The sequence below is a fragment of the Megachile rotundata genome, chromosome 4 (genome assembly GCF_050947335.1).
Source record: "Megachile rotundata isolate GNS110a chromosome 4, iyMegRotu1, whole genome shotgun sequence".
NCBI classification, from domain to species: Eukaryota; Metazoa; Arthropoda; class Insecta; order Hymenoptera; family Megachilidae; genus Megachile; species Megachile rotundata.
In genome coordinates, this window is record NC_134986.1 from 12,334,705 (window position 1) to 12,362,538 (window position 27,834).

General features: G+C 36.2%; 2 protein-coding genes across 12 annotated transcripts in view; one reads left to right on the forward strand and one right to left on the reverse strand.

Moving 5' to 3' along the window:
* raskol (Ras GTPase-activating protein raskol) overlaps positions 1–27,834 on the reverse strand; it is a 203,487-nt gene that overhangs the window by 87,793 nt on the left and 87,860 nt on the right. For 7 of the 11 annotated variants that reach the window (XR_013037964.1, XR_013037965.1, XM_012289651.2 and 4 more), the window contains exon 1: positions 8,255–9,956. The exons of the other annotated variants lie outside the window; for them this stretch is intronic. Coding sequence is in view for 5 of the 7 variants with exons in the window: in XM_012289651.2 (XP_012145041.1) it covers positions 8,255–9,071 (817 nt within the window). In the remaining 2 variants the exon portion in view is untranslated. Of the gene's footprint in view, positions 1–8,254; positions 9,957–27,834 lie in introns of those variants that run through there. 11 annotated transcript variants of the gene reach the window in all.
* LOC105663011 (uncharacterized) lies at positions 20,414–27,133 on the forward strand. Its single transcript, XM_076531017.1, has 4 exons — positions 20,414–20,787; positions 22,577–22,649; positions 23,337–23,539; positions 25,582–27,133. Exons 1-4 carry the CDS (start codon positions 20,732–20,734, stop codon positions 26,801–26,803), a joined length of 1,554 nt encoding a protein of 517 aa, XP_076387132.1. The 5' UTR covers positions 20,414–20,731; the 3' UTR covers positions 26,804–27,133.

The following is a 27,834-nucleotide window of genomic DNA, read 5'->3' on the forward strand; positions in this document are numbered from 1 at the left end:
TAAATCCCAAATTCCCAAAATTCTAAAATTTCTAAAATCGCAACTTCTCCAAATTCTAAAATTCCCAAAGACCCAAATTCTCAAAATTCTAAAGTTCCCAAGGTTCCGAATTCTCAAAATTCCAAAATTCCCAAAGTTCCAAATTCTCAAAATTCCAGAATTCCCAAAGACCCAATTTTCAGAACTCTATAAATCCCAAATTCCTAAAATTCTAAAATTTCTAAAATCCCAATTTCTCCAAATTCTAAAATTCCCAAAATTGTAAAATTCCTAAAGATCCAAATTCTCAAAATTCTAAAGTTCCCAAGGTCCCAAATTCTCAAAATTCCAAAATTCCCAAATTCTCAAAATTTCCCAAAACCCAAAAGTACCCAATATCCCCATAAAATCCGCAGCTCCACATTCAACAGTCAAATCACGAATGCCCCGAGCAGTAGAAATATCGCTCGTGAGAAAGTGATTCGCGATCGAAGTCGCAAAGTCCTCTTTCTCCTCCTGGACAGAAATATCGAAGCTCGCCGTGAAATCCGGTGGGAATACATTTCCGGCGTATTCTCACGTTCGAGTATTCGCGGAAGGACGCGATTTCCTGTTGCCGCGGATTCGATTCGCCCCGCGTAACGCACCCCAAGAGAAATTTTCGGTTAATGCACCCGGTTCGGTGTTGTTCGCGGAATCATTGTGGAAATCATAAAGAAAAGTCCGTCACGCAAACGCCATTAGCTGGAAATATTGCGAACTTCGTAGATCGACTCGTTTCGAGAAACCGTTCTCTTCGAGACGACCGATTAACCCATTAACCCTTTCGCTACGAATTGCGTGTTTGTGTGTCTCGCAACGACTGTTATTTGCAACGGGTTAAGGATAAATATACATTCTCGAGGGTTAAGGACTTATTCTTTATTTATACAATGTTTTTTTTTGCAAGTTTTTACTGAATTTGTTTTTAATTTTTGTTATTGACATTATGGTACTGAATTTATTTTACTGAATTTTTGTTACTGAATTTTATTTTTTCAGACTATTTTATTTTTTAACATAAATTAAGGTTAAATATTTGATTCATCATTTTGTAGCTATTTCTTCATTTAAGTTAAGAACTGTACTCTTCAAGAATAACTTGATGTGAATTTTCTATTTCTTCATCTATGAAAAATTGTATTTCTGTCAATGGTAGTGAAATATTTGAATGAATGAAAGTTAAATATTTGATTCATCATTTTGTAGCTATTTCTTCACTCAAATTAAAAACTGTATTCTTCAAGAATAACTTAATGTGAATTTTCTACTTCTTCATCTATGAAAAATTGTATTTCTATTAATGGTAGTGAAATATCTGAATGAATGAAAGTTAAATATTTGATTCATCATTTTGTAGCTATTTCTTCATTCAAATTTAAAATTTTACTATTCAAAAATAATTTAATGTGAATTTTCTATTTTCTCATATATGAAAAATTGTATTTCTTTCAACGTCACTTTTCTTGTTTTAAATTGAAATAATTTTATGTGTAACAATGAGTGTACTATTTTTATCGAGGACTCTTTTTATATTTTTATTAAAGAATTTTTATATTCCTGTATGTTTATTCTTGATGTATAGTTATTTCTATTTATGGTCCCAGTATTCCTATATGTTTATTCTTGTTTTTAGTCCTTGTATCTCTGTCGCTTTATTTTGCAATAAATAAACAAACAAGGTCTCTCCATATTCATTTTGCAGCTTCTCTCTAAGTTCCTCTGTGTCTTACTACATTTTCATATAAACAAGTAGTTTCATACATTGAAAAGACGTACATCATAACTGCACAAAAACAGCAATAACGCGTTCTAAATTCGTCCATAACGATGGAGTCTGCTAACACAAGAGTTCAAAGAGTTAAACGCGTCGAATCTGGAAACTATAAAACTATATTGCGTTATTTCATTGCTCGTGTTATTTCAGGGCTGCCTGAAAGGAAAGCGTGAAAATATTTGTTCAGTGAATGGAGAACGTTGCGAGCGAAAGTGTTTGCAATTTTGTAGCAAGTTAACACGCGAATAATTTTTTGTACCGATTCCATATGATTATTTCAGTGCTTTCCAATTTTAATCACACGGTGTTTCTGTTGTTAGAAATATTTAATATTACAGTTATAATAATAAAGGGTTATTAGAAGTAAAAATAAAGTAACCTTGCAGGAATCGAGCACGTATACTTATAGACTGCGACTAATCTAGGTCCTTCTATTATTAATAAAATATAGAATATCACTGTCTAGAGTGTACAAATTTTTACACTTGAATACGTACTTTGTATGCAAAGATTTTTTTAGACATTGTATGTTTTATTTGTGGGGATTCCTTATTTATATAAGTAAAAATAAAGGACACTTTTTATACATTTTTTGTTATTAATAAAAATGGAGTTCTATTAGCAATGCTTAGGTATCTTTACATTTTTATGTGTTTATTTATTTTTCAACCTCATTTTTAATTTTAAAGCAAGTGTGCATTATGTGCTGGTAGGTATGTTAATTTATTAAATATGAGCACTTCTGGACATTTAGGAAATATAACTAAATTTTGAACAAGTTGCAATATGAGTACTTTAAACTGTAATGCATAGAATATTATATCAAACGAAATTAAAAAAAATATTACACAAAATTAAAAGTGGAATGTATTCACTAAATATTTTAATAACAGTAATCTCCTAAATAAAATTCCCAAAAATTCCAAAATTCCTAGGAAATTCCACATTGCATTAAACATTCAAAAAATATAATAAATGACAGAAAATAAAATATAATAAATAAAAGATGGATCAGTAACAGAATTGTAACGAACACCAAAATCTGAATTTCTCACATCTACCTAATTAAGTTACGTAATTGAGAGATAAACCCTAAACGATTGAATATCCACCACGAAAGATCGATCATGAAAGAACCGTTTAAACTTGCTCGCGTTATTCTCAAACACCACGTCACAACGCATCGACCGTCAAGCACGATCGACCACAATTAAGTAACAGTCCCGAGCTCGTTTCGAAATCATTTCATAACGAGACCTAGATTCAACCGCTCGGCCTGAAATTTATTTCGCTCTCGATGTGTACGTTTCATCCGCCTTGTGTTCACCGTTCGCGATTAGAGCGTAATTACCGGCAAAGAAGCGAGACTCTGATGTCATTTCGCGTTATTACCGACACGGTGTCGCATAATTTATAATTCTGTACAGTGGGTGGCCCGAAACGAGGCCACGGCGATACTGCATTCAAATAGCATGAGTTGAAAAAGCTTTTCAACTCGGAACTTGACACTGATTGCAACTGTATTTAAAACACGACGTTCATTTTCGATTCACTCGTTCTTTCGATACAGATTTTACATTCATCATTTTTTTGTAGTTTAATATTTTCTGGGTGAATAGTTTCTGGGTTAGGTACTTTTGGTACCTCGTTGGTTCTACTGGGTGCATTATTTTTTGTATGCAACTTTATGTACCAAGGAGTATAATAATAATATTTGAAAGATTTTATAATTTTCAGATAAAATTGCAGACAGAAATATTTTATGATATAAAATAGACTGACATATCTTCAAAATGGACCTCATTCTGAAATATTTAAAATTATACAATTTTTTGACTGGTAGCAACAAAAATATTTTAGCCAAATGTTTGTTGGATTTTTTGAAAGCAACTTCATGCAGCAAAGACATCAACCAATTACATTTGAAAAATTCTCATGAAATAGTGTATCAAAGTATCTTCATATGTTTCACCATCAAAATGCATCTCATTCTGATATATTTAAAATTATACAATTTTTTGACTGGTAGCAACAAAAATATTTTAGACAAATGTTTGTTGGATTTTTTGAAAGCAATTTCATGCAGCAAAGGCATCAATCAATTACATTTGAAAAATTCTCATGAAATAGTGTATCAAAGTATCTTTATATGTTTCACCCTTAAAATGCATCTCATTAGAAAATTTTTAGTTAATTTTAGTAATTCAAAAAAATATTTAAAAAAAGTTACCTAATATGAATCCCACTGCAGACACAAGTTTAAATCTCCAAAAATATCTTCCTTGAAAATTAAAATAATTTCCTGTAAAAAATGGTAGACCATTTCAGAGGAAGTTCCGAAAATAACAAAAACAGTTTTCAACTGGCAACAGAGAATAATTTCGAACAAAACGAGACCGTGGAAGAATTTCACGTTTTGTATTCGAGAAGCAATTCGCAGACTGAAATCGTGAAAGAAAGGTCTCGACATAACGCGAGGTCTCTAAAATATTCATACGAGCGACGCTTATATCCTCTTCACTTTCCGACCACATGTGCACACTTATACACGGATCATTAGAACGAACGTGCAACCATTCGCATTCTTCATCATCCCCGATATCATCATTGTCCGAACGATCCGTTAGGGCGAAATGAAAGGAACAAAAAAAAAACAGGTCGAAAGAAAAACCTGGGGGGAAATCGAGGGAAAAAAAAGCGAGGATTTTTCGATGAAGCTGTGATGTCATCGCGATTTTTTCACAACAAAAGGGGAAACATCGAGGTCGATCCATTAAACGCTCGTTTGCGGCCATGGTTTCCGGGTTGTAGATCGCTATTCCGTGGAAACGCTAAATTGGAAGCGTGAAAAATCGAATTCGCGTCGGGTACCGGACAGCTACGAAAAATAAGACAGATAAACGATCGGAGCGTAACTTATCTGTGATGATACCGCTGCAATATGGCTCGAAAAAGCTTAATATCGACGCGATATCGAATCGCTGCCTTATGTCGCTTTTATAGAAAAAACGTGCCAGTATATTTTATAAAACTGATCGGCCTTCTACTCTTGCATTTAGAAGAAAAATTTCATCGAATTTTTTATTTATTTATTTTTAAAATATTAATTGTATTTTGTTTCAAAAATTCTGCTCATAATAAAATTCTTAAGTCATTTGTGAAATTACTTAATAACACAACAATTTCTTAAGGTAACGTAAGACCCTTACTAATTTAGCTAAATTTGAAATATTTTTTGAAACATTCTTTAAAGACATTTTATTTACTGATGAAAAATTATATATTTTCTAAATTAGAAGCTACAATATATTTTAATATAATTAGCAACTTCAATTGAATTAGAAACTTCATTTACTTCAATATATTTAGAAGTTTCATATACTTCAATATAATTAGAAACTTCATATACTGCAATATAATTAGAAACTTCATATACTTCAATATATTTAGAAGCTTTATATACTTCAATATATTTAGAAACTTCATATACTTCAATATATTTAGAAACTTCATATACTTCAATATATTTAGAAACTTCATATACTTCAATATATTTAGAAGCTTCATATACTTCAATATATTTAGAAACTTCATATACTTCAATATATTTAGAAGCTTTATATACTTCAATATATTTAGAAGCTTCATATACTTCAATATATTTAGAAGCTTCATATGCTTCAATATATTTAGAAGCTTCATATACTTCAATATATTTAGAAACTTCATATACTTCAATATAATTCATATGAACTAAAAACAGCTGAGTATATGAACTACTTTGAACTACTACTGGAGACATATAATCTTAGACATCTATTTTAAAATAGTCTGTAACAGTAACACATTTCTACAATAAATTTATATACTTCAATTGCATAATAATTTTCATTCATTTCGAAAGAATTTCAAGGAACAGTGACATATCTAATCAGTTATCAGATATCAGTTTGATGTAAACGAAATCGTAAATAGCGACACAGTGTCATCCATGTTTATAAAAGTGTCTGATTTTCAAGCACGATTTCCTCGATGACTAAAGTACAATATTTGTGAACCATTAGTACATGAATTGTCGTTAATATTCCATTAGTGCACCATTAGTACTCCATTAGTAGTGAATTATTTATTAGAACTCCGAAATCAGAAAAATAGTACATTTACTCTTAACATTCAATAATTCAAGTACGCGTTGAAGTGTCAGATGGCACGAATATGCTCTCAGTGCTAAAAAAACTAAAGGGTTCGCCCTAGAAGGTCCCAAAAGAGCCCTGACAAAAGGAAGCACAATCGCACCAGCCTTTTTCTCTCGACCTAGCTCGAAAGGCAGGTGGCTGGTGCAGACTGCCTAAGTAGGTCCTCCGCATTCTTAACCCGTTCGTATACGTTCTTCGTCGAAAATCGAATATTTGCTGATCCAACCGAAACTATCCACAGTTTCCATCCTAAACTTAACAAATTTCCTTCTGAATAGAAATCTCTTAAAAAATCTTCCGTCACATTTTCCAGAAAATGTGGATACCTCGAATTTTAACCCTCTAACCCAAATTACAAAATTTCCTCCCGCTATTGTAGCTAATTTTTAATATACACTAAATACTAATATTGTAACAAGGCCACCGTTTGAGCGTTAAATGTTCCCTGAAAAATTCGCAAAATGTGCGTGTGGTCACGCGTTATCGAACGACGAGGATTCTCGCTCGAGTTGTCAATTAACAAAGCAAAACTTACTTGCACAAGCTCATCCGACAGACACTACGGTTGGCTTACCTGCATTTCACGCAGAATTAAGTTAATTGATTGCTGTGCAACCTCTAATAATGCTTCCGCGTGCAGTGTTAAATATTTATAAACTGGCTGACGTAACGGGACTAGGGTGGCAGGGTTAGCCATAGAATATCGTTTAAACTTTGGGCCTTTGGAACTCCTTTTAATTACCTACTTTCATCCCTGGTTTTTGGGTTACGTAAATAGCACTCATTACAACTTTTTGTAATTTCGATAATTTATTCAGAATTTTGTTTCTTCAAATATTTTATTTATTTATTTTAGTCATACCTTACACTTTTGAATCAATTATCATATTGATAATAGTATAATAATCAATTATCAATTATATAGAATATAAATTATTTTAAAAACTACTAATTTTATGTTTACTTTTAGTGAAAAATTTTAATTGAGGATAATTTATTTAATCCTTTAATCAATACCTTGCCATGTAATATTGTCAAATGAAGCTTATATTACATAGTATATTGTGACACTTTATCACTGAATTATAATAAACTATTTCAGAACTGGCCACTAAGTTACTTTATCATATCACAAACACCTACATTATCTTTGAAATATTAATCCAATGTTTTCCATAAGTCTGACGTTATTAATTTTCGAGACACACCTGCACTTTACATATTTCACCTCGACTGTTAACTTCAGATCATAATACCAGCTTTGTCCACATTTTATACTGACAGAACATTACCACATTATACTTCATTATCATCAACCTGCATTGGCAACCTGAACCATATTAATAGCATACCACGACATTCGATACGTTCAACACTTTCAAGGCCTCCAACCTCGTGAAAATCGAAAGATTTCAAACACATTAGCATACGAATTATACGAAATCGGAACGTGTCATTTATTTAGTTAAAAATATTGATTACACGAATCGGTCTAGAATCATATACCAAACTTATTGAAGAATTAACAGTGATTGAACGTTTGGATAATGAGAGAAATCGCTCAATTAGCGATGAAGTTCTCAAATAAATAACTTAAGTACGAGTGTAACACAATTTCTGTTGAAGGGACTTAGGGCCTCGTACCAGTCCCGGTGATCGCTCGTCCTTAATTAAGGTGGATCCAGAGCCGGCGAGCAAAAAATAAAAAGCTTGTGTTCACTCGCCAAGCAATTTCTGCCGGACTAACGGGACCCACGAATTCGTCGAAGGAATCGCGAATTTCGATCGCTTCCTCAACCTGATTTACGACAGCACCCTTGCAGCATCTTCCAGCTTGGTTAGCGAAAATAGATCGATTCTAATTCGGACGAATTATGTTCAAAACTACATTTAGAAGACTTCTAACAAAAGTAGAATTCAGTATCAGGTAAGTTATATTTAGTTTTTGAAAAAATTTGCTTTAAAAAGTATTTAACTATAAATACTTCCATATACTCACAAGAGCATGCACGATATTTATGTTTTGAAATAGCCACTATCATTTATGTTATCATGCCTGATAACGACCAGAGAAGATAAATAAAAAAATCAGATATCACTGCGCCCTACATTTAAAAATTTTCAAAAACCCAACCATCACAAAATCTACCGATCCACTCGAATCGAAAACACTTCAGATATCTCAGAAAATCACGGTTATCTGAAAGCTTTAATGAGCATCCTGAAGGAACCTCAGAAGGCACTAAACACACAAGGTTCCTACCTGAATGTATCCCAGCGTCCGCATCAGCATCCTCGAACACGGACGACTCGGTTCCTTCGTCGTTATCGACGACAGAATCCTCCGGGGTCTCTTCCTCTCTCGATTTCTCGTTCGTCGAGCGATGGTCGTTCCTGGCGGGCGTCGCGACGCCACTCGGGCTGTCGACCGAGGCGTGTCTTCCAGTCGGCTTCACCAGAGTGCTGGTACTCCTCGCTAACTTGGTGCTATGAGTTCTTCGTATCAACAAGTTCGTGAATGTGGTGCTACCATTTTGTTTGCTCCTGGTTTCCGTCGAGCTAATTCTGGCGTTAGAGGTCGATTTGGAGTCCAAATTCTTGGTTGTGCGCTTGTTGTCGGTTTTCTTCTTGGAGTCCTCGTCTTCTACCTCGAAGCACGCTATGGTGTTGTTCAAGCGACTATCCTTTCGATTAGCGTCCTTCTTGCCGGTGAATCGGCTCTGGAACCTCTCGATGGTCTTGAACGACCTGGTCCTCTCGACCTTCTTCCTCTGGTCGGGCCCGTTCGACTGCTCGCTCTTCGGGGTCTCGAAGATCTTCGTCAGGGACTGTACCTTGCCTCTCGGCTCGGGGAACGTCTCGTCCATCCTCTTCGGAGTCGACAGTGCTTCATTGTTGCTGAGCGTGCGAGTCAGCACCACGTTCGGCGTCTTGGTGCTGATGGGGAAGGTGTTGCTGACGAACTTGTCCGACTCGATCGTCTTCGGGATTTTCGACGGTTGACGCGACTCGCCGTCCAGAGACACGTAGAACGTCGACCTGCGTTTAGGCGACTCCTCGAGATGCTCCGCGTTCAACATGTCTCGGGCTGTGACACGCTCGCATCGCACGATTTCACGCTCTCATCCCTTTCGCCCGTCGATCCATCCGTTACCTAACTTAGTGGAATGTCGCGGACAGAATGTATCGTTCAGGTCGAGTTTCCCCGAACGCACTGTACGTTCCTCGGCATCGGAGTTCCCTGAAATTCACCTTAACCGGGCGGGCGAGATTTCGAGGGACCTGGGTGCAACGCCTGGCGAAATTCTCGCTCAGTTCCTCTAAATATAGCCCCGTATCGTGCGGTTACCAGAAGCACGTGTATCGACAGAAGCGAGTGCGGCGATCATCGGTGTACAACCGACACTGTAGATAGTGGGAGGCGTTGAACCGTGAACCCCGTTGCTTCTGATGTTTTCGTCCGGCTATCGGTGACCTCTATAAAACGCTTTCGCGGAATCCACCCACGAATCACAATACGGTGCACCTGTTAATGCACCGACCTCTTGTATGACAACGGACACAATCGATCGCACAAGGGTGGCCACGAAGCAACGTTGCTGAGAATGCGACTATCTCAGGTATGCAGGACTCACTGATCAGCACTCGAAGCAGCTGCGTTTCGTCGCCAGCGTTGACGAGGACCCCGACTGGTCGAGCAAACACGAGGAAAAGTAAAAGGGTCTGAGTCACAAAGATGGGATCGGGTTCTCGCGAGCTGAGACGTAGATGTTCTCACGTTCTTTCGAGTACGCGGACGAAACTATTGCACCGGATACTAACATCTCGAGGGACTAGTACGATCTGGAGTGATTTTATGCTTCGTTTCGCGAGCGACACGCGCGGACACAGATGGCACACGAGTTGGAGCCGTTCCACGATCGTCCGCACCGCACACGGCTTCACGACTATCTGCCTCCAGACTCTACCGAACCTGACCTACAGCGCCCCTGGTGGCTGCTTCGAGAAATATTCCAGACTACTTGTCGCCGTAGACTGTACGGCAATCGGAGATCGAATGGTAGGCATCGTAGATGCATCTGCTTCTGCGACATTACTTTCTCTACTTATAATAACACTTGAAGGGTTCGCAACGCTCTTAACGCAAGTTAATATGAATATGAGACAGAAGAATTTAGCAAACTTGAAAGGTTCTGATGTTAGGTTTATAATTTACACTTAATTTTTGCTGTTAGCAGATAGAAACTTTTAAATGTTCTAGTTGAAAAGTTTGATAAATTCTTTCTTCATGAGTTATCATTATTTCATTATGTTTATACACCATATATGGTACATACATTTCATTCAAAAATATTTACTTCAAATCAAATCAATGATGAGTCTTTTAAGGGTAAAATGTTAAGTATAGAATGAAATATAAAGTTCGTAATTTTAGAGATCATATTTGTGATTAGATTACAGGACTGCACCTGTTTAAATACACAAATATTTGCATCGAATAAAATATTGAATATAAAAGCGCAGCCTACTTCTAGTATCGTGCAGGTATTTATTGTCGTATCTTATCGGATACCTTTAAAATTCTTCGAAACTTTAATTAGTGCCTGAGAGGATTTTACTATTCGCATACTCCAAAGATTCCTCTCGTGTTTTACTATTATATTAACCCTTGGATAACCCGAGCGTTTGCTGACTCATGATTTAGAATTCGAACTTAGAAACATTCTTAAACATAATTTGTCTGAAGATATTAAAACTGATCAAAATGTAAGATATGAACAATAAAAAAAATGCAATGAGTTAATTTATAATTTCCGTTTAGTAATAATTTCAAGAGAAATTCGAAAGCCTGTACAAAGAAAGAATTAAGACTATAACGGAAGTCCTAAATCAATGAAGTATGCTTTGTGCCATAAATTCATGGAAAATCGTTGCACTCCCGATTACGTTAACCAGGACACTTTAAAAAAGATAAAAGACAGAATAATTGGCTGTTTACAAGCACTCTCCGTTGATTCGGACTTAAGATCACAATCGATAATCATTTCCTGCAACGGAGAAATGCACTCGAAAGCAGAGCAAACCAATCATTTTGCTGCTACCATGATTTTCGTCCCGTTGGTTTCATCTCATGAAACTGTAACGCTTTTACCAAATCGTACATACAACGAGGTCAATCATTTTCGTGAACCAGTTCCACCAACAATCGTAAGAATTGTGATAGACTTTCTCCTGCAAACGTTTCTCGTATTTCGTTAGAAATATCTTGCTTATATATTATGATATTTTACTTGTATATTTTATGAGATAGGGGAGGGACTTTTATGGCCGTTCAATTTGTCTGCAGAAATTTATATAACGTTTCATCGATATTTACTGCTCTTATGTTTGGTCATTTTTTTATTAAATTCGATCTTTTTAGATTTACAATAAATATTAGTTTGAGTACAATGAATATTGATTTGGAGATTTTTTGGAGAATTTTGGAGGGTTGTTAAAATTGTCTAAATTTTGTTAAAATTTTATATTTTGTTAAGATAAATAATGACTGTTTGATGACTTCATTCTGATGACTTAGTATTTATTTAATTTTCCACCTAATCTTCAGTTCAGTTCTTCAGTTACGTCCAGCTAAATATTAAATCCAGTTTGACGATTAAAACTCCACATCCCATTTCTTACACACGAAAGTTTCTATTTTCCCAGTAACAGTTCCAATCCTATTACGTGTTCCGCTAACACGGTAGCCAAGTAACAGCGGAAAAAAGATCCGGAGAAAAATGGTCTGGCAAATCGTGCATGACTCAGCGTGGCTGGAAGAAAGGAATCAGTTTCTGAAATTCTTTCCCGTTGCAACATCGACATGCGTACGCGTTAATCGCGTATCCGGTGCTGCGTAAAGCACGATAAATTATGCAAGCTAAAACTGAGAATTGCAATGGCGCGTGTACCGTTGGAATTTCAGCGATGACAGTGGGTGCTGTTCAGGTAGCGAGCCTTGAAATATTATTCAAATTTCATTAACGACCCTGGCTGCCTGTTTGCTTCTGCGATTCTGGATTTCAAATCGATCGACGAGTTTTTACGTTTTATCTTTTCTAAGTACTTTATGATTTTCTTGATTAATATTTACTGCTGGGATGATGAAGACAAGGTGTATTGAAAAGTTAGGTTTGGTATTCAAGGATTGTTAAGATTATGATTAGAATTGAAAAGTTGTAACATTTGATTGGGATGAAAATATGAGTTAGGTCACACATGAACATGTCACGAGTGACATGTAGAAGATGGAGTTAATCGTTTCAATTTAAATATTTCTCTTGGACAATTATATTATAATTATATTATATAGATTTACCATGATAAAAATATGTTTCGACGACAAAAATCTTAGGCACTTCCATATGACACTCCTAATTTTTCATGAAAGATGAGTGGTTTAAAAATTTCTTATAATGGTTTGATTTACTGGGAAATTTACTGTGAGAGACAAAGAACGATAAGCAGACAGTTGTCTGACTCCAATTTAATGGAGTTACCCTAAACAGCTTGTCTGACTCTAAACCCTCCGAGTTTTGTTTTGTAAATTTCTAACTGAACCCTAAATTTTTCATTAGGAGTTACGATCAATTTGATGTCATACGATCACTATGTCCACGCATGTCGTTACAATTGGATGGAATCGATATTAATGTTCAATTGGATGCTTGATTATCCTTGATGGCGTTGGCTATATTGAAAGATGCTATTGAAACTTTTTAATCATCGTTGATGGTGCTGCTGCATGACAAGTTTGGGAGAGTATTATGACATAACTTTGGGACTTGTGCTATTATTTGTTATATTGTGAGTTATTTACTGCTGATCTCCTATACGGTTCAACATTAAAACCAATGTGAAATGCTTTTAGACTGAAAATGAAGAGGAAAAAATAAATAAATATTCTGTATACTGTATAAGTGTGCAGAAGTATATACTAAATCATGAACTATTACATAGAATCATTATTTGTCTTAAAAAAAAATGTCTGAAATTCGGACCAAAACATGGCAACAAATATTGTAACATCAGATGTGAAACCTTGTAAAATGTGAATGAGTCATATGATTGGAAGTTCCACTGTTGTATAACTCGGTTCATTAATGCAATTTAATATTTCATTACTAAAAAATATCAGAAATATTCTTCCACAAACATACGACGAAAGGTCAAAGTTACCACATTTTTAAAATACTACAAATCTTCCTTTGTAATAATACATTTTTGTAACATATTTCACCTGTAACTGACAGATGTAACATATTTCACCTGTCTTTCATCCACAACGTAATACATCATCATACCGTAATAAAGTAATACATCACCAACACAAAAATTTAATAATCAAACATAGTTTCTGTACATTGCGACAGTCTCTGAATTCCATCGCCCACAATAAGTGTCATCCGTTCCGCAAATCTCCATGGACGTATCATTTAAATTTCAATTTTACCGAGACATTACTCAAGCTCAGATTATCCCGCAAACTTCAATTAGGTTACTAGAACGGGCATTCCATTACCACGTAACATCGTCGATTGACCATCGATCCTTGATCACCGTATTCCACAACATTTGAATTTCATCGCGAACAGGAGTCATCCGAGGGTGCTATTTAAATTTCAATTTTGCCCGGTGGGCGATGTTCGATCCTACATCTGGTCGATGGGTGTCGTTTAAATAACAATTTCGTTGGTGGGTGGCCCCTCGTCATCCATAATCATCCGACTTAATTTCTGCGTGGAGCGCGAAGTAATTTGCTGCGTTTTTATCGAATTTGCACTTGGCTGGCACGAAAAATTTACATTTTTTGTTTTTGGTCATTTTTCAGTATTTCATTTCTTAGTTTTAAATATTTGTTCATTAACAAATTTGTTCATTTTTCAGTTTTGAATATTTCATTAGGGAGTTTGGGTGTTTGGGGATTCAAAAATTGTCAATGTGGTGAACTCAGAAATTTGCTTATTTGGGATAGTGAGAATTTAGAAATTTGTACTAGAAGCATTTGAATTGATAAATTCAGAAATTTGTTTTAATAGAATTTTGGAAATTTAGAAATTTACTTTTTAGGAATTTTAAATGTACAAATTAACAAATTGATAATTTGATAATTTTGATAATCTCGATAATGTGATAATTTCTGATAATCTTGATAGTCTGATAATTTTTAATAATCTTGTTAATTTGATAATTATTTATAATGTTGATAATTTGATCATTTCTGATAATCTTGATAATTTGATGATTTTCTATAATGTTGATAATTTGATCATTTCTGATAATCTTGATAATTTGATCATTTTTTATAATCTCCATAATTTGATCATTTTTAATGATCTTGATAATTTGATGATTTTTTATAATCTTCATAATTTGATAAATTTTTATAATCTTCATAATTTAATAATTTTTAATGATCTTGATAATTTGATGATTTTTTATAATCTTAATAATTTAATACTTCATACACTTGGATTGTTGCAGACTGAAATTTTTCAACCAAAAAATGTTACTTCCAAATTCTCAAATTCCAAAATATTTAATCGAATTTATAAGTGCAAAACATTGACAAATTCATAATCTGATAATACAAAAATTATGAAACTTCAAAATCTAAATGTTTAGTACTTCAATTTATAAATTTCAAATTATCAAATGTTCATATCAAGAAGCTGAAGTACAAACATTTTTTATAGATGTTTGTTTTTTTCATACATCAGTTAGTTTTGTTATAAGTTATAAATCAGTTAGTCTCGATATAGATCAACGATAAAAATGAATACCAAGAACAAATGCATATATTCATAAAACAATTTTTCGTATAACAAATAAAAATTCCATAACGTAAAATACAAAACCTAGTAAAGTATGAAAATTATATCGTTCAGTATAAATGAAGCGATAACGAGTGAGACGAATTGGAATGAATTAATTTCAGCAGCAAATGAATTGCAACGATCATTGAAATCGACTCGATCGACATCTCCCATTCAAATTTTCTGTGGATTTCACGAATCGATCCATCGAACAGGGACTTTTCAAGACGCGTCGCGATCGATTCCTCGAAGATCGAGATAGGCATCGTCCTCGACGCCGGTTGCTTGCAAACGACGCGTTTAAATGCACGCGTGATGGATCGTGCGTGCAATAAGAAAAGCCATCGGGCCCTGGATCCTGTTTCTTTGAAAGGAAAACGTGCGTCACGGCTTTCTTTCTCATTTGTGCGTTATAACCACCCTCTTTTGCTTCTCCGACACCCTTTTATCGTTCTTTCGATATCGACTCTACAATTCTCTTCTTTTATACACACCCTGGTTCTTATTTTTACATGCAGCAGAAATTTGAGGTCTCTGTTTGAAATTATCGAAGTTTGCACATATGAAAATTTGTTTAATTGTACATTTAGAATGTGTGCATTTGAAAATTTGTTAAATTGTACATTTACAATGTGTTCATTTGAAGATTTGTTAAATTGTACATTAAGAATGTGTTCATTTGAAAATTTGTTAAATCGTACACTTAGAATGTGTACATTTAAAAATTAGTTAAATTATACACTTAGAACGTGTGCATTCAAAAATTTGTTCATTTATATTCTTTAGATTTTCACAATTTTCTCTAAACATTTTCTCCGCTTTCTCAACAACCATAACCATATTTTATAAATCCATAAACCGAACCGCCCCGTTCCGAAGATGGAAATAAATGACAATGATCGAAAGGTGTGTACAGTCGGAGTGACTGCAAGTTGAATAAATTAGAGCACAAATCGAGCGGAAAAAAGGGGACAGGAAGCACGAGACCGACACAAAAGGCTGACAGTAACGCTGTCAGATGTTCGTCAGGTTGCAACCATTTCTGTCGGGTACAATAATGGCCGAAATTCAATTAGCATTTTACGAGGAGCCGGTCGACCGGTCAGCTATAGCTGGAAATTGCGTTTGCACATGAATTTTTGTCGATCAGACTTTCAAGCTTTGGCTTTTTGCTAAACTGAGGCGCGCAGCTGTGTGTCACGTTTTAGAACTTTATTTGGAGAAGGAGAAGAGAGTGGATTGTTGATAGATTCTTTTTATTATTGGATTATGAATTGCGGATGATTGTAGTTGTTTGATATATTTTTGGGAAAGTAGGCTATTTCATTAATTGACTAATATCGAATTCCGAAATTACAAAATTGCAGAATAGTAAAATTCCAAAACTCCAAATTTCAAATTTGGCAATTCCACACATCCAATTCCACATTTAGCAATTCCACATATCCCAATTTCAAATTTCGCAATTCCGAATTTGGCAATTCCAAACTTCCCAATTTCTAATTTCGCAATTCCACGCTTCCCAATTCCAAATTATGCAATTCCAAATCACCCAGTTTCAAATTTCCCAATTCCAAATTTCCCTATTTCTAATTTCGCAATTCAATATATCCCAATTCGAAGTTACGCAATTCCACATATCCCAATTCCAAGTTTGGCAATTCCAAATTTTCCCATTTCTAATTTTGCAATTCCACATATCCCAATTGCCAATTTTCCAACTCCAAGTTTGGCAATTCCAAATTTCCCCATTTCTAATTTTGCAATTTCTTATTTCCCAATTCCAAATTTGCCAAATTCCCAAATTCCCAAAATTCCAAACCCCCGAATAACCTACAAATCCCCTCATATCCAAACACCAAACCCCACACACCCATTCCAGCACAATCAAAAGTACTTATAACGCCAGCAATACGTCGTTCAACAGCCGTAATCGTCCTTGATATCATAATAAGAGTAGCGCAATAATACTTAAAAATCGAACGATTACATCTAACGATGATGAATGAATACTCGAACGATTTAAGTCGTATTGCAGGCGGCAGAAGCGATAAAGTGGTCGCAAAGCTGAAAGGATTAAAGGATGAAGCCGCCACACGTTAAGGGACAACGGATGCGGACCGGGGCGAGGAATCTTGCGTGGGAAGAAAAACGGCTCGAGGCTCTTCTTTCGTCGATGCTTTCTCTTCCCTTTTTGCCCTCGTCCACGATGCTGCCTTTACGACCATCGACAACACGTTGCCGAGAAACGGTAGTTGATGACGGGATGGACCCACCGACCGAGAGACGATACTAACACCAGAGAGATATGGAATTAATTTATCGGTGTCCAAATTCGTACTGGGATTTTTCCAATATGGTGTTAATCACTGATTTTCTGATTGAGACTCAATTAATGGGATGCGAAGATGTTATTCACAATTTCCCATTTTTCCCGAATTTCTGAAATACTTCTGACAATGAGTTCCTAAATTCTTGAAGTTGTCACATACTCCTGTGTGTAACTGTAAAAGTTTCCAAGTTGTCAATCTTCTAAATATTTAAATTTCCAGGTGTCTAAATTCAAAGTCCTGAATTTCTAAATGTCCTAAATATTAAAATTCCATAGACATCTATAAACGCATGTACCATATCCTACACGCCATACATACCATATCCCATAACGTATATCAGTTATCGCACCCTCTTTAAGATTCCCAAAGACAGCGTCTATCCTAACAAGAACCGATCGCCGCACAATTTATCAAACAATATGTGTCGCAGCTACAAATCTGCGGTGCACAAGGTGCGTCCGATCTCCCGCAGCGAAGGATTTAACGAACGGATTAATCTTGTCCTGGCGAGCAAGCGGGGCTCGATATCGATTTTCCAATTACATCTGGACGTCGATTAACAGTGTTCTCGATCGACACGCGGATCCTTGTGAAACCACTAGTCGCTGCACGAGATATTGCACAACATTGCCCCGTTGAGTCAGGTTCAGAGCCGCAACAACAGCAACGTACCTCGGCCACGGAGCGAAAGGTTCGCCGATTTTTGCCAGCGGTTCATGCACGCGCGAACCGACGCTTTATACGCTCGTTCTACCATAACGAACATCGAGCATAAGCTGGTGTTTGCCGCGCTGTTTGAACAGGTAAACGGTCGTCGACTCGACGATATTTCATCTGGTGTTTACACACCGACCGGGGAATTTATCTTTTCGCGACCGTTTCGGCCTGTTTCCAACGCGAAACACACTCGATAAGGATTTATTGAAGTTGCCTTTGAAGCGACGTAAATCTTTTATCGAGACTTTTCGCGTGGATTTGGTATAATGACGCCCCGATGAATCTGGGGATGCGTAATGGCAAATGGAGTTGTGGATATACTATGGTTTAGGATTGCTACAATTGTAATTCCAAGTTCCCCAATTCAAAGTTCCCCAATTTCACATATTCCAGTTCCAAATTTTCCAATTCTAAATTTTGGCAATTCCAAATTCCCCAATTCCACATATCCCAATTCCAAGTTTCGGCAATTCCAAATTTCCCAATTCCACATATCCCAATTCTAAATAATTCAATTGCAAATTTCTCAATTCCAAATTTTGGCAATTTCAAATTCTCCAATTCCACATATCCCAATTCCAAATTTCCTAATTCCACATATCCCAATTCCAAATTCCTCAATTCCAAATTCTCCCATTCCAAATTCCCCAATTCCAAATTTTTCAATAGCAAACTTCCCAATTCCAAATTTTGGTAATTCCAAATTCTCCAATTTCACATATCCCAATTCCAAATTCTACAATTCTAAATTCCCCAATTCCAAGTTCTCCAATTCCACATATCCCAATTTTAAATTCTACAATTCTAAATTCCCCAATTCCAAGTTCTCCAATTCCACATATTCCAATTTCAAATTCTACAATTCTAAATTCCCCAATTCCAAATTCCCCAATTCCAAGTTCTCCAACTCCAAGTTCCCCAATTCCAAATTCTCCAATTCTAAATTTCCCAATTCCAAGTTCTCCAATTCCAAGTTCTCCAATTCTAAATTCCCCAATTCCAAATTCCCCAATTCCAAATTTCTCAATTCTACGTTCTTTCGATTTTTATTAATCTTCTCATTCTTCTTGTTGTTATTACTGTTGTCATTACTGTTCTTCTTATAGATCAAATTTTTCTTACAGCTTGTGTCGCCTTATTGTTACTGTTACCACTGTTGTTCTCGCTGCTGTTTTATTAAAGTTGATGTTGTTCTTTAGTTCGTTTTTACTGATATTTTTATTGTCTTGTTATTGTCGCTGTCATCATTGTTATTGTTATTATTATTTCTGCTGTTACTGTCCTTATTATGTGTTTGCTATTATTGTAACAAATTGTTGTTACCGTTCTTGATTTTGTTGTCTTGTTGTCCTTATTATTCTTAACATTTCTGTTGTTACTGTCCTTATTATTTGTTTGCTATTATTGTAACAAATTGTTGTTACTGTTCTTGATTTTGTTGTCTTGTTGTCCTTATTATTCTTAACATTTCTGTTGTCCTTTTTGTTTTCATTAATGCTGATGTTTTTATTGTCTTGTTATTCTTGCAGTCATCATTGTTGCTGTTGCTGTTGTTGTTTTTGTTTTTATTCTGGCTGCTATTTTTTCTATTATTATTCTTGTTGTTATTGTTACTGTTATTATAATGATCGTTGTTATTCTTGCTTTTATCGTTCTTGCTATTTTTGTTACTTTTATTCTGTAGCTTCATTCTGTTCCTATTTCTTCTTTTCAACTTTGTTATTCATTTACGACAATTTATAACAATGTAACATTAAACAACATGCTTACATAAATCATCTTTCTAAGTCAATTATTCAACCACTTCAAGAAACACATGCCAAAAAGTAGGTGAATCCCAAAGCACAGTAGAAATGATAGAGAATCATTCCAACTAATAAATCGCAAAATAATTCCTAATAAAGTACACCGGCTTGCAACATGTTCAACCACAGAGTTTCAACAGCGATACGGTTTAATTCTAGCACGGTTGAAATTTATTGTAACAACGAGATGCTCCAGAACATTTCCACGACTGGCGACAGTCTCGATAAGGAATTGCTCTCGATAAAGCGACATATACTTTCAATTAGATTAAACTCCGAAGCGCAGCCTGCGAGCACGACACGCGTGTTGCACGCGCGTTTTACAACCCTCGTTTCCGTCGACTTCGAAACGGTACAGTGCTACCAACCGGGCCCCGATGAATTATCTTATTTGCATAAACACCATGAGACCCATAATCGAACACTTTACTGTTCGTATCCGCAGTAAATTTCTTATTCGCTCCGGAGACTCGCTGGAAAATTATACTAGCTTGTTGCTACTTTATCTGGAGTATGTTCGTCAATTTATCAACCTCGTCGTGAACGATTTAACGTTGTTTGATTAGCAAATCTTTTATTTAGAGCAACTCCCTTCAGTTCTGAGTATTCTTCAATGTTATTCATTTTTTAGTGTGAAATGTTGCAATGAAAATTCATCAAGAAAATTAATTGTGAATCAAGTACATTAGTTATGTTTGTTTAATTTATTTCAAAGTGCAAGATCGAATGTAAAATTGATCTATTAAAATTCCAAAATTTGCTTTATAAAATTGTGAACTATTTAACAAAAAAAAATTTGTATTTCTAAACATCCTGAAAAATGATTTTTGCAAACGAGATGTACAATGAAGCTAACAGAGGAAGAAAATTATTTTGTGCCAAAGTTCAAGTAATCGAACAATGTCGTATATTTAAATTGCACGTTGAAATTTAATGTCCCCAAAGACTTATCAAAATTATGAGTGAATGAGGGATGCGTTTGAGGCCCACGATCAGCAAGCTGCAGCAGAATCGAATAATTTAAAGAAGCATGGCTACATTCACTGAAAATTGTCATTCACCTGAAAAGGTTAACATTCTTAAGCTGTAAGTGCTAGTTTTAATTACATCTTGTTTAACGCGGTGAATGCTGAAGGTCACCGGTGAATGGCACTGTAAAAGTGCAACTGAAAAATTGCAGGAAATTGCAAGTGACATTTACAAGTGACAGAGTTAAAATTTATGTAGAGTTCGCATAAAGTTGAATTTTTATATAATAAAAATCTACTATTACTGTTAATTACATTTGCGAGACTATTACATTCACAAGATGGAAAATTCAAAGTTTATTATTAAATTAAATAACCATAATTCTTGATGTCAATGTTACCATGTGTAGGCAACGTTGTGGACAACAAATTTCCCAATTCCAAGTTTCTCACTTCCAAATTTTCCAATTCCACATTTCGCAATTCCAAATTTCTCAATTTCACATATCCCAATATCAAGTTTCGCAATTCCAAATTCCCCAATTCCAATATCCCCAATTCCAAGATCCCCAATTCCAAGTTTCTCACTTCCAAATTTTCCAATTCCACATTTCGCAATTCCAAATTTCTCAATTCCTCATATCCCAATACCAAGTTTCGCAATTCCAAATTCCCCAATTCCAATATCCCCAATTCCAAGATCCCCAATTCCAAGTTTCTCACTTCCAAATTTTCTAATTCCAAATTTGACAATTCCAAATTTCTCAATTCCACATATCCCAATACCAAGTTTCGCAATTCCAAATTCCCCAATTCCAATATCCCCAATTCCAAGTTTCTCACTTCCAAATTTTCTAATTCCAAATTTGACAATTCCAAATTTCTCAATTCCACATATCCCAATACCAAGTTTCGCAATTCCAAATTCCCCAATTCCAATATCCCCAATTCCAAGATCCCCAATTCCAAGTTTCTCACTTCCAAATTTTCCAATTCCACATTTCCCAATTCCAAATTTCTCAATTCCACATATCCCAATACCAAGTTTCGCAATTCCAAATCCCCCAATTCCAATATCCCCAATTCCAAGATCCCCAGTTCCAAAATTCCCACTTACTAAAAAATCACGTTACAAAACTAAATTTCTCTGAAACACACAAGTGTTGCATTAAAGATCTTAATCGACGATTCGGGTTGCAGAAAAGTAGAAAAAGAAAATTCATAACGATCCAGATAGATATAGGTGACCGGTCAAGTGTGACGCAGGTGAAAGAACGATTATGAATCATTCCCGGACTTCACCGATTGAAAGTTAACTACACGGATTTTCAGTAGTTTTCAGATCCAGCGTTATTAGGCAATCGCAAAAGGAAATTGTACTTTCAGGTTTCGATTATGAAAGAGAGAGGGGGAGACCTCGATAACGGAAAGGGCAGCTGTAACGTCGTTCCTTCTTTTTTACAGGGGAGTGGTCCAGTAATTTGCATACGTTGGACATTGGCCAGCATGCTTACTTCGAATTGGAATCAATGAACAGTATTGCTGACCGGTTCAACGGGCAATCAGAAATTCTCGGGCAAATTACCGCTCGGGGTCTTAGTCACAAATCTGTATTGTCAAGTCAATTCATTTATTTATTATATTATAGTCATTCATTATGTTCGTATCACCTTATATTTTATTTCATTTGTCCTCGTTTTTCGTTCTGATCGATGTAACATTTCTTCAAGATTAAGACCTTCAATATTAAATTAAATTAAAGTTTTTTAGAATTGATAAGGATTTAAGTCTTTAGGATTACGCTATAAGATACTAAACATAAGAATCACCTTCTCAGATAAATTCTCAGACTAAATTTTCAAGTTCATTTGCTGTATTAATTTATTAAGTTGTATTACTGGTTGCAGGAAGAAGATAGACTCAGGTCGTTTGGCAGGAGTCTGCACCGAAGTCAAACATGAAAAGCCTGCTTCTGATGCGGTAAGAAATTCTTGCAATTAAAATACTGTTCCCTTTCGTAAATAGCATATACCATTACGTAATATTTACGTAGCATACACCATTTTGTAAACAGCATGTACCACTATGTAAACGACATAGCATACGCCATTTTGTAAATAGCAGAGCATACACCATTTTGTAAATAGCTAAACACCATTTTGTAAACATCCAACCATATACCATTTTGTAAATATCGTGCCATTTTGTAAACACAGCATATAGCATCTAGCAAAAGCATGAACGAAGTTCAATAAAATATTTGAACATAGAAAATGTGCATTCAATGCTAAACTCGTTCGAAATACCAGAAAACGTTGTCTAAAAAATTTCATTTTACCACAGAAAGTAGAATGTTCGCGAATGAACTTTCGCACAAAAAAGTGTAACAGTTTTCCCGCAGTATTTTACCAAGGAATCGTTCCGTAAAAGAGTTGTTCGTTTAACCGAAGAACTTTTGAAAAAGAAAAAAAAAAGGCCAACGCGAATTTCCCTCGAGAATGAGATTTCGCGCGAGCCGTTTAGAAAGCGTAACTCAGCCCGAGCGGTGAAAGAACACGTGGAAGACATTTCGCGAAAGATAGTCCCTTGCAAGGAGGGGGACAAAACGAAGAAAAAGGGACAACGAGGACTGGCCGATACGAGCTGTATGTAATTCGATTCCAACAGCCCCGTGGCCTTGAACGTCCAGCAACCACGCAACCCACCTGCTGTCCGTGGTATCCACCGGGATCTACGCTCCTGGAGTGTCGTCTCGAAGGTGATCAACCTGTGGCACACGTTGTTCAGGTACCCGCGGATGGGAATACAGCCACCCAGAAGATGAGCCTTCTTGTCGAGACTAGGCAGTCTCCTTCGGGACCATACTCGAGGTATGATGTACTCAATGGTTCGCATATATAGCTTTTATAGGAGGGTAAGTCCCCAATTCCAAATTTGACAATTCTAAATTTCCCAATTCCACGTATCCCAATACCAAACTTTGCAATTCCAAATTCCTCATTTCCAAATTTCCTAATTTCAAAATCCCAGCTCCAAATTTCGCAATTCCAAATTTGACAACTTCAAATTTCCCAATTCCAAATTTCACAATTCCAAGTTTCTCACTTCCAAATTTTCCAATTCCACATTTCGCAATTCCAAATTTCGCAATTTCACATATCCCAATACCAAATTTCGCAATTCCAAAATCCCCAATTCCAAGATTCCCAGTTCCAAAATTCCCAATTCCAAGATCCCCAGTTTCAAAATGCCCAATTCCAAGATCTCCAATTCCAAGATCCCCAATTCCAAAATCCCGAATTCCAAAATCCCCAATTCCCAAATCCCCAATTCCAAAATTCCGAATTCCAAAATCCCCAATTCCAAACTCCCCAATTCCCAAATCTCCAATTCCAAAATTCCCAATTCCAAATTCCCCAAGTCCCGAATCCCCAATTCCAAAATTCCGAATTCCAACATCCCCAATTCCAAACTCCCCAATTCCCAAATCTCCAATTCCAAAATTCCCAATTCCAAACTCCCCAATTCCAAAATCCCCAATTCCAAACTCCCCAATTCCCAAATCTCCAATTCCAAAATTTCCAATTCCAAATTCCCCAATTCCAAAATCCCCAATTCCAAAATTCCGAATTCCCAAATCTCTAATTCCAAAATTCCCAATTCCAAATTCCCCAATTGCAAATTTTGCGATTGCAAATTTCGCGGTGGGAATATAGCTATCCAGAGGATGAGTCTTCTTGTCGAGAGTAGACACTCTCCTTTGGGATCATACTCGTGATATGACGTACTCAATGGTTCACATATAGATTTTATAGTAGCGCAATTTCATTTCCGTACAGGTAGCTTTACAAAAATTTTGTCTTATGTTTGTGGTTCTTGAAGTGATTTTCGCAGTAGAACAATATTGGGTTATTTAGAAATCAACCACAAGGCTTATAAGGTCACTTCTCTTGTCATACAATTATTTTGTCATATGTGACAGTTACACCTATCCACATCTACGATGGAAGTACCTTGATTATGGAAATTATAATTCTATCTAGACTTTGATGAGTAAAAATATAACGGGTTCGTCCCTTCCTGTATATCAAAGAATATTGTATTCAAAGGTAGTTAAATTTCTGATAATCAGTAATACTAGATACAAAATGAGAAATCATAATTTTGATATAAAGATATTTGTGACTTAGGACAAGAAGTTAAAGTGATAAAATGTATAAAAGACTTTCTTCCCATACGGATCACATAATTGAGACTGTAAAATTGCAAGTATCTTCTTGATAGCATCTTTGAACCACCTTTTGGATCATTATCCCGTCATCATCTTTTTCAAAGCATGGATAATTGAAATTGTACAATTCAGGCAATTTGAAAGCACTCTTCACAATAATGGTCAGACTTCACTGAAAGACTTCTTCAACTGACGTGTGTAAAATGGAAAATTGCTTGCATTTTATTTATCTTGATTGATGAATGAAAGCGAAGTTATAACATAATCTTCTGATGACACCCTATAATGTTATATCTCGAAATTTACTTAGACTTTGATATCTAAAAGTTTTACTTGAAGTATTATCTGTGATTGCAGTAAAATAAATCTCTCTGCATAAATCAACTCGTAGTAACAAATTAAGAAGACAAATTACTGACAGGATACAATGAAGGGATTCAATGACTCTCATAAGAAATTCATTCCCTTTTCACATTTTAAATATAAACCCTTCACAAGGTTCACCTTCACAAGGTTTACCTTCACATGGTCCCCTTTCAGCGTTACATATTTTAGGATATATCATATTTTAAGTAATCAGGTTGAAGCTATAAAGCTGTACTGTCAAAAGCAATAGCAATTAGATGTCAATTTGATATCAATTTGTTAGCACTATTCCAGTAATAACTTATTATTGTCCAGGGTGCTATCTCGGCCCGTAGAGTACCAGCAGCAACCCAACCGAATTGTTTCGACCGAGCAACCTAAGCTTCAAATGGCGTATCGGCTAGAATCTCGGGAGTGCGACGGTGGGCCAGTAGCGATGATCACGAAAGTGCCCGTGGATGAATGTTGCAACGCAGTCATGACCTTGGAGGCCACCAAAGGCGACGGACAACCTGATGGGCCCTCCTCGAAGATCCACTACGAGCCTGCGATCGGAGACGTCCTGGATGCGTCCAGCTGCGCTGAAAAATCTCGCAATTTGCCGGCAACCATGATCGAGTGTAGAGCGTCGGCCAAAGGCACTTCAGCGAAGATCACTCGGTGCCTGAGGAACGACAATCTGGCAAAAAGCGGTTTAGAGACTAACGTCCCGACATCCTGTACGGATCATAAGGTCGCCGAAACTCGAGTCGACGAAAAAGGTCCAAAAACCTACGTGGCCAATTTGCCGCAGGCTATCGAAAAGTCCCGCGATAGCAAGAAGACTAAATCAACTTGCGAAAGCACGAAGGAGCCCAAAAGAAGAAGATCCGAAACGAACAATTGTTCACCGGCGAAGTGTCTAACGATTTGTCCGGGTTCGAACAAAGGCATTCGTCCGTCGGCACGCAGAAACGGCTTGGACCCGGAAGATAATTTGCCCATAAGTCTTTTCAGGCGGATACCCAGAAAACAAGTCTGTCCGTGCAGCCCATCGAAAGGCGAATCGGGGTCAAGCGAACATGGTCAGCGGAAACCTTCGACCAAAATCTTCGATTGCGTCCTCCTACCGTGCAGTCTCACCAAGAAACTTCAGGGAGGATCCAAGGATTGCACGGAGTCCAAAACGTCTCCGAAGACCGATGTTGCAATAAAAAAGAAGCCGATAGAGGATATTTGTAAAGATAGAACTAAGACAAAATCAGAGGAGGATTGCCCCAAGGAGGTCGTACCGGAAATTCGATCACGGGAACTACTCACTCGGTTCAGAGATTACTTCGCTCCTCATCAGCTGCAGCGGTACGAGGTGTGTCGATCGAGGAGGAACGGTCTTCAGGACCAGTGTCAACTATCAATTCCACGGGCTGTGATCGAATTGAAGAAGAAAGAAATGCTGGAGCAAGATTTTAAAAAGGACGAGGGGTCCAAGCCGATGATTCTCGTTTGTAGCGATCGCAAACCCGAGGAAAAGGAACACGTGGAAGCGAAGTGTACTTGACACAATTTTGAACGTTGGGATGAGATTATGGATTTTATGTAAATATTGTTTCAAGATTGATTCTGAATAATTTAATTTGTTTTATCGAATGTATTATAAAGGCTGATGTATTACAAATATTACCATAGTTGAACTGTAAAATTGTGGCGAAAGGAGATCAATAAAATTTATGAAACTAAACTGACGGATTTATTTTATTTTTGGTTTTTGAAAGGAGCATTGAATTTAGCATTGAATGTCCATAAGATTTCCATATGATGTTCATATTGATTTGTTTCTTCAAATAAAAGTTATTCATTCATGTGCTACATGTTCATAGGCACGTGTCAGCAAATACCAACAAATTAATCTGAATTAATTATTTTCTTATCTGGACTCTAATTATTCTTTGATCTGAAATGATTTCCTACTCTAACATATTCTTACATTTATAAAAAATTTTCAGACGAAACATTCAGTACAGAATTCGTCAAATAAACACGCAAAAGCAAAACCTGCGAAACCCCAGAAGCCTAAACCACCCTCAAAATTGCAAAAAAAAGGGAGGCCTTTGAAAGTAATAAGATCCAGAGAATTGTTCAGAGGAACAGTTTACATCGACTGCGATTGCTATCATCGAAACGGATTGCAGCACGACTGTCCGCGTTCAACCTGCGGTGGTAAATAATTTATAAAAAATAAGACTACTGTTTATTAAAGCGAAATTATTTGCAAAGGTCGATCCTGCAAAGTGAAGCCTTGGCCCGAATGCGACTTAGGAACCTACTTCATGAACAAATGGGACAAATATTATGAACATTTAGATCGAATACCACCCACATCGTTTTGTGGGCCGACCAGAGCGTGGTTGGAGTTTCTTGAGCAGCAGGAGAAGAAATTGAAGGAACAGGGTCAAGAACGGAAAAAGGAGTCGGTCAAGAAAGTCGATAAAAAGCAGAATACATCTCGGTGTACCGATATAACTGAATTAGCTGGGGAGTACGTGATGATACCTGTAATTGAGGATACTTGCTGCGACTGAAACTCATAAG

Coding starts and splice junctions, on each gene's coding strand:
- LOC105663011 (XM_076531017.1), top strand. CDS start 20,732: ATGGCTACATTCACTGAAAATTGTCATTCACCTGAAAAGGTTAACATT. Junction 20,788..22,576: donor AAGGTTAACATTCTTAAGCT/GTAAGTGCTAGT, acceptor TACTGGTTGCAG/GAAGAAGATAGACTCAGGTC. Junction 22,650..23,336: donor AAAAGCCTGCTTCTGATGCG/GTAAGAAATTCT, acceptor CGATTCCAACAG/CCCCGTGGCCTTGAACGTCC.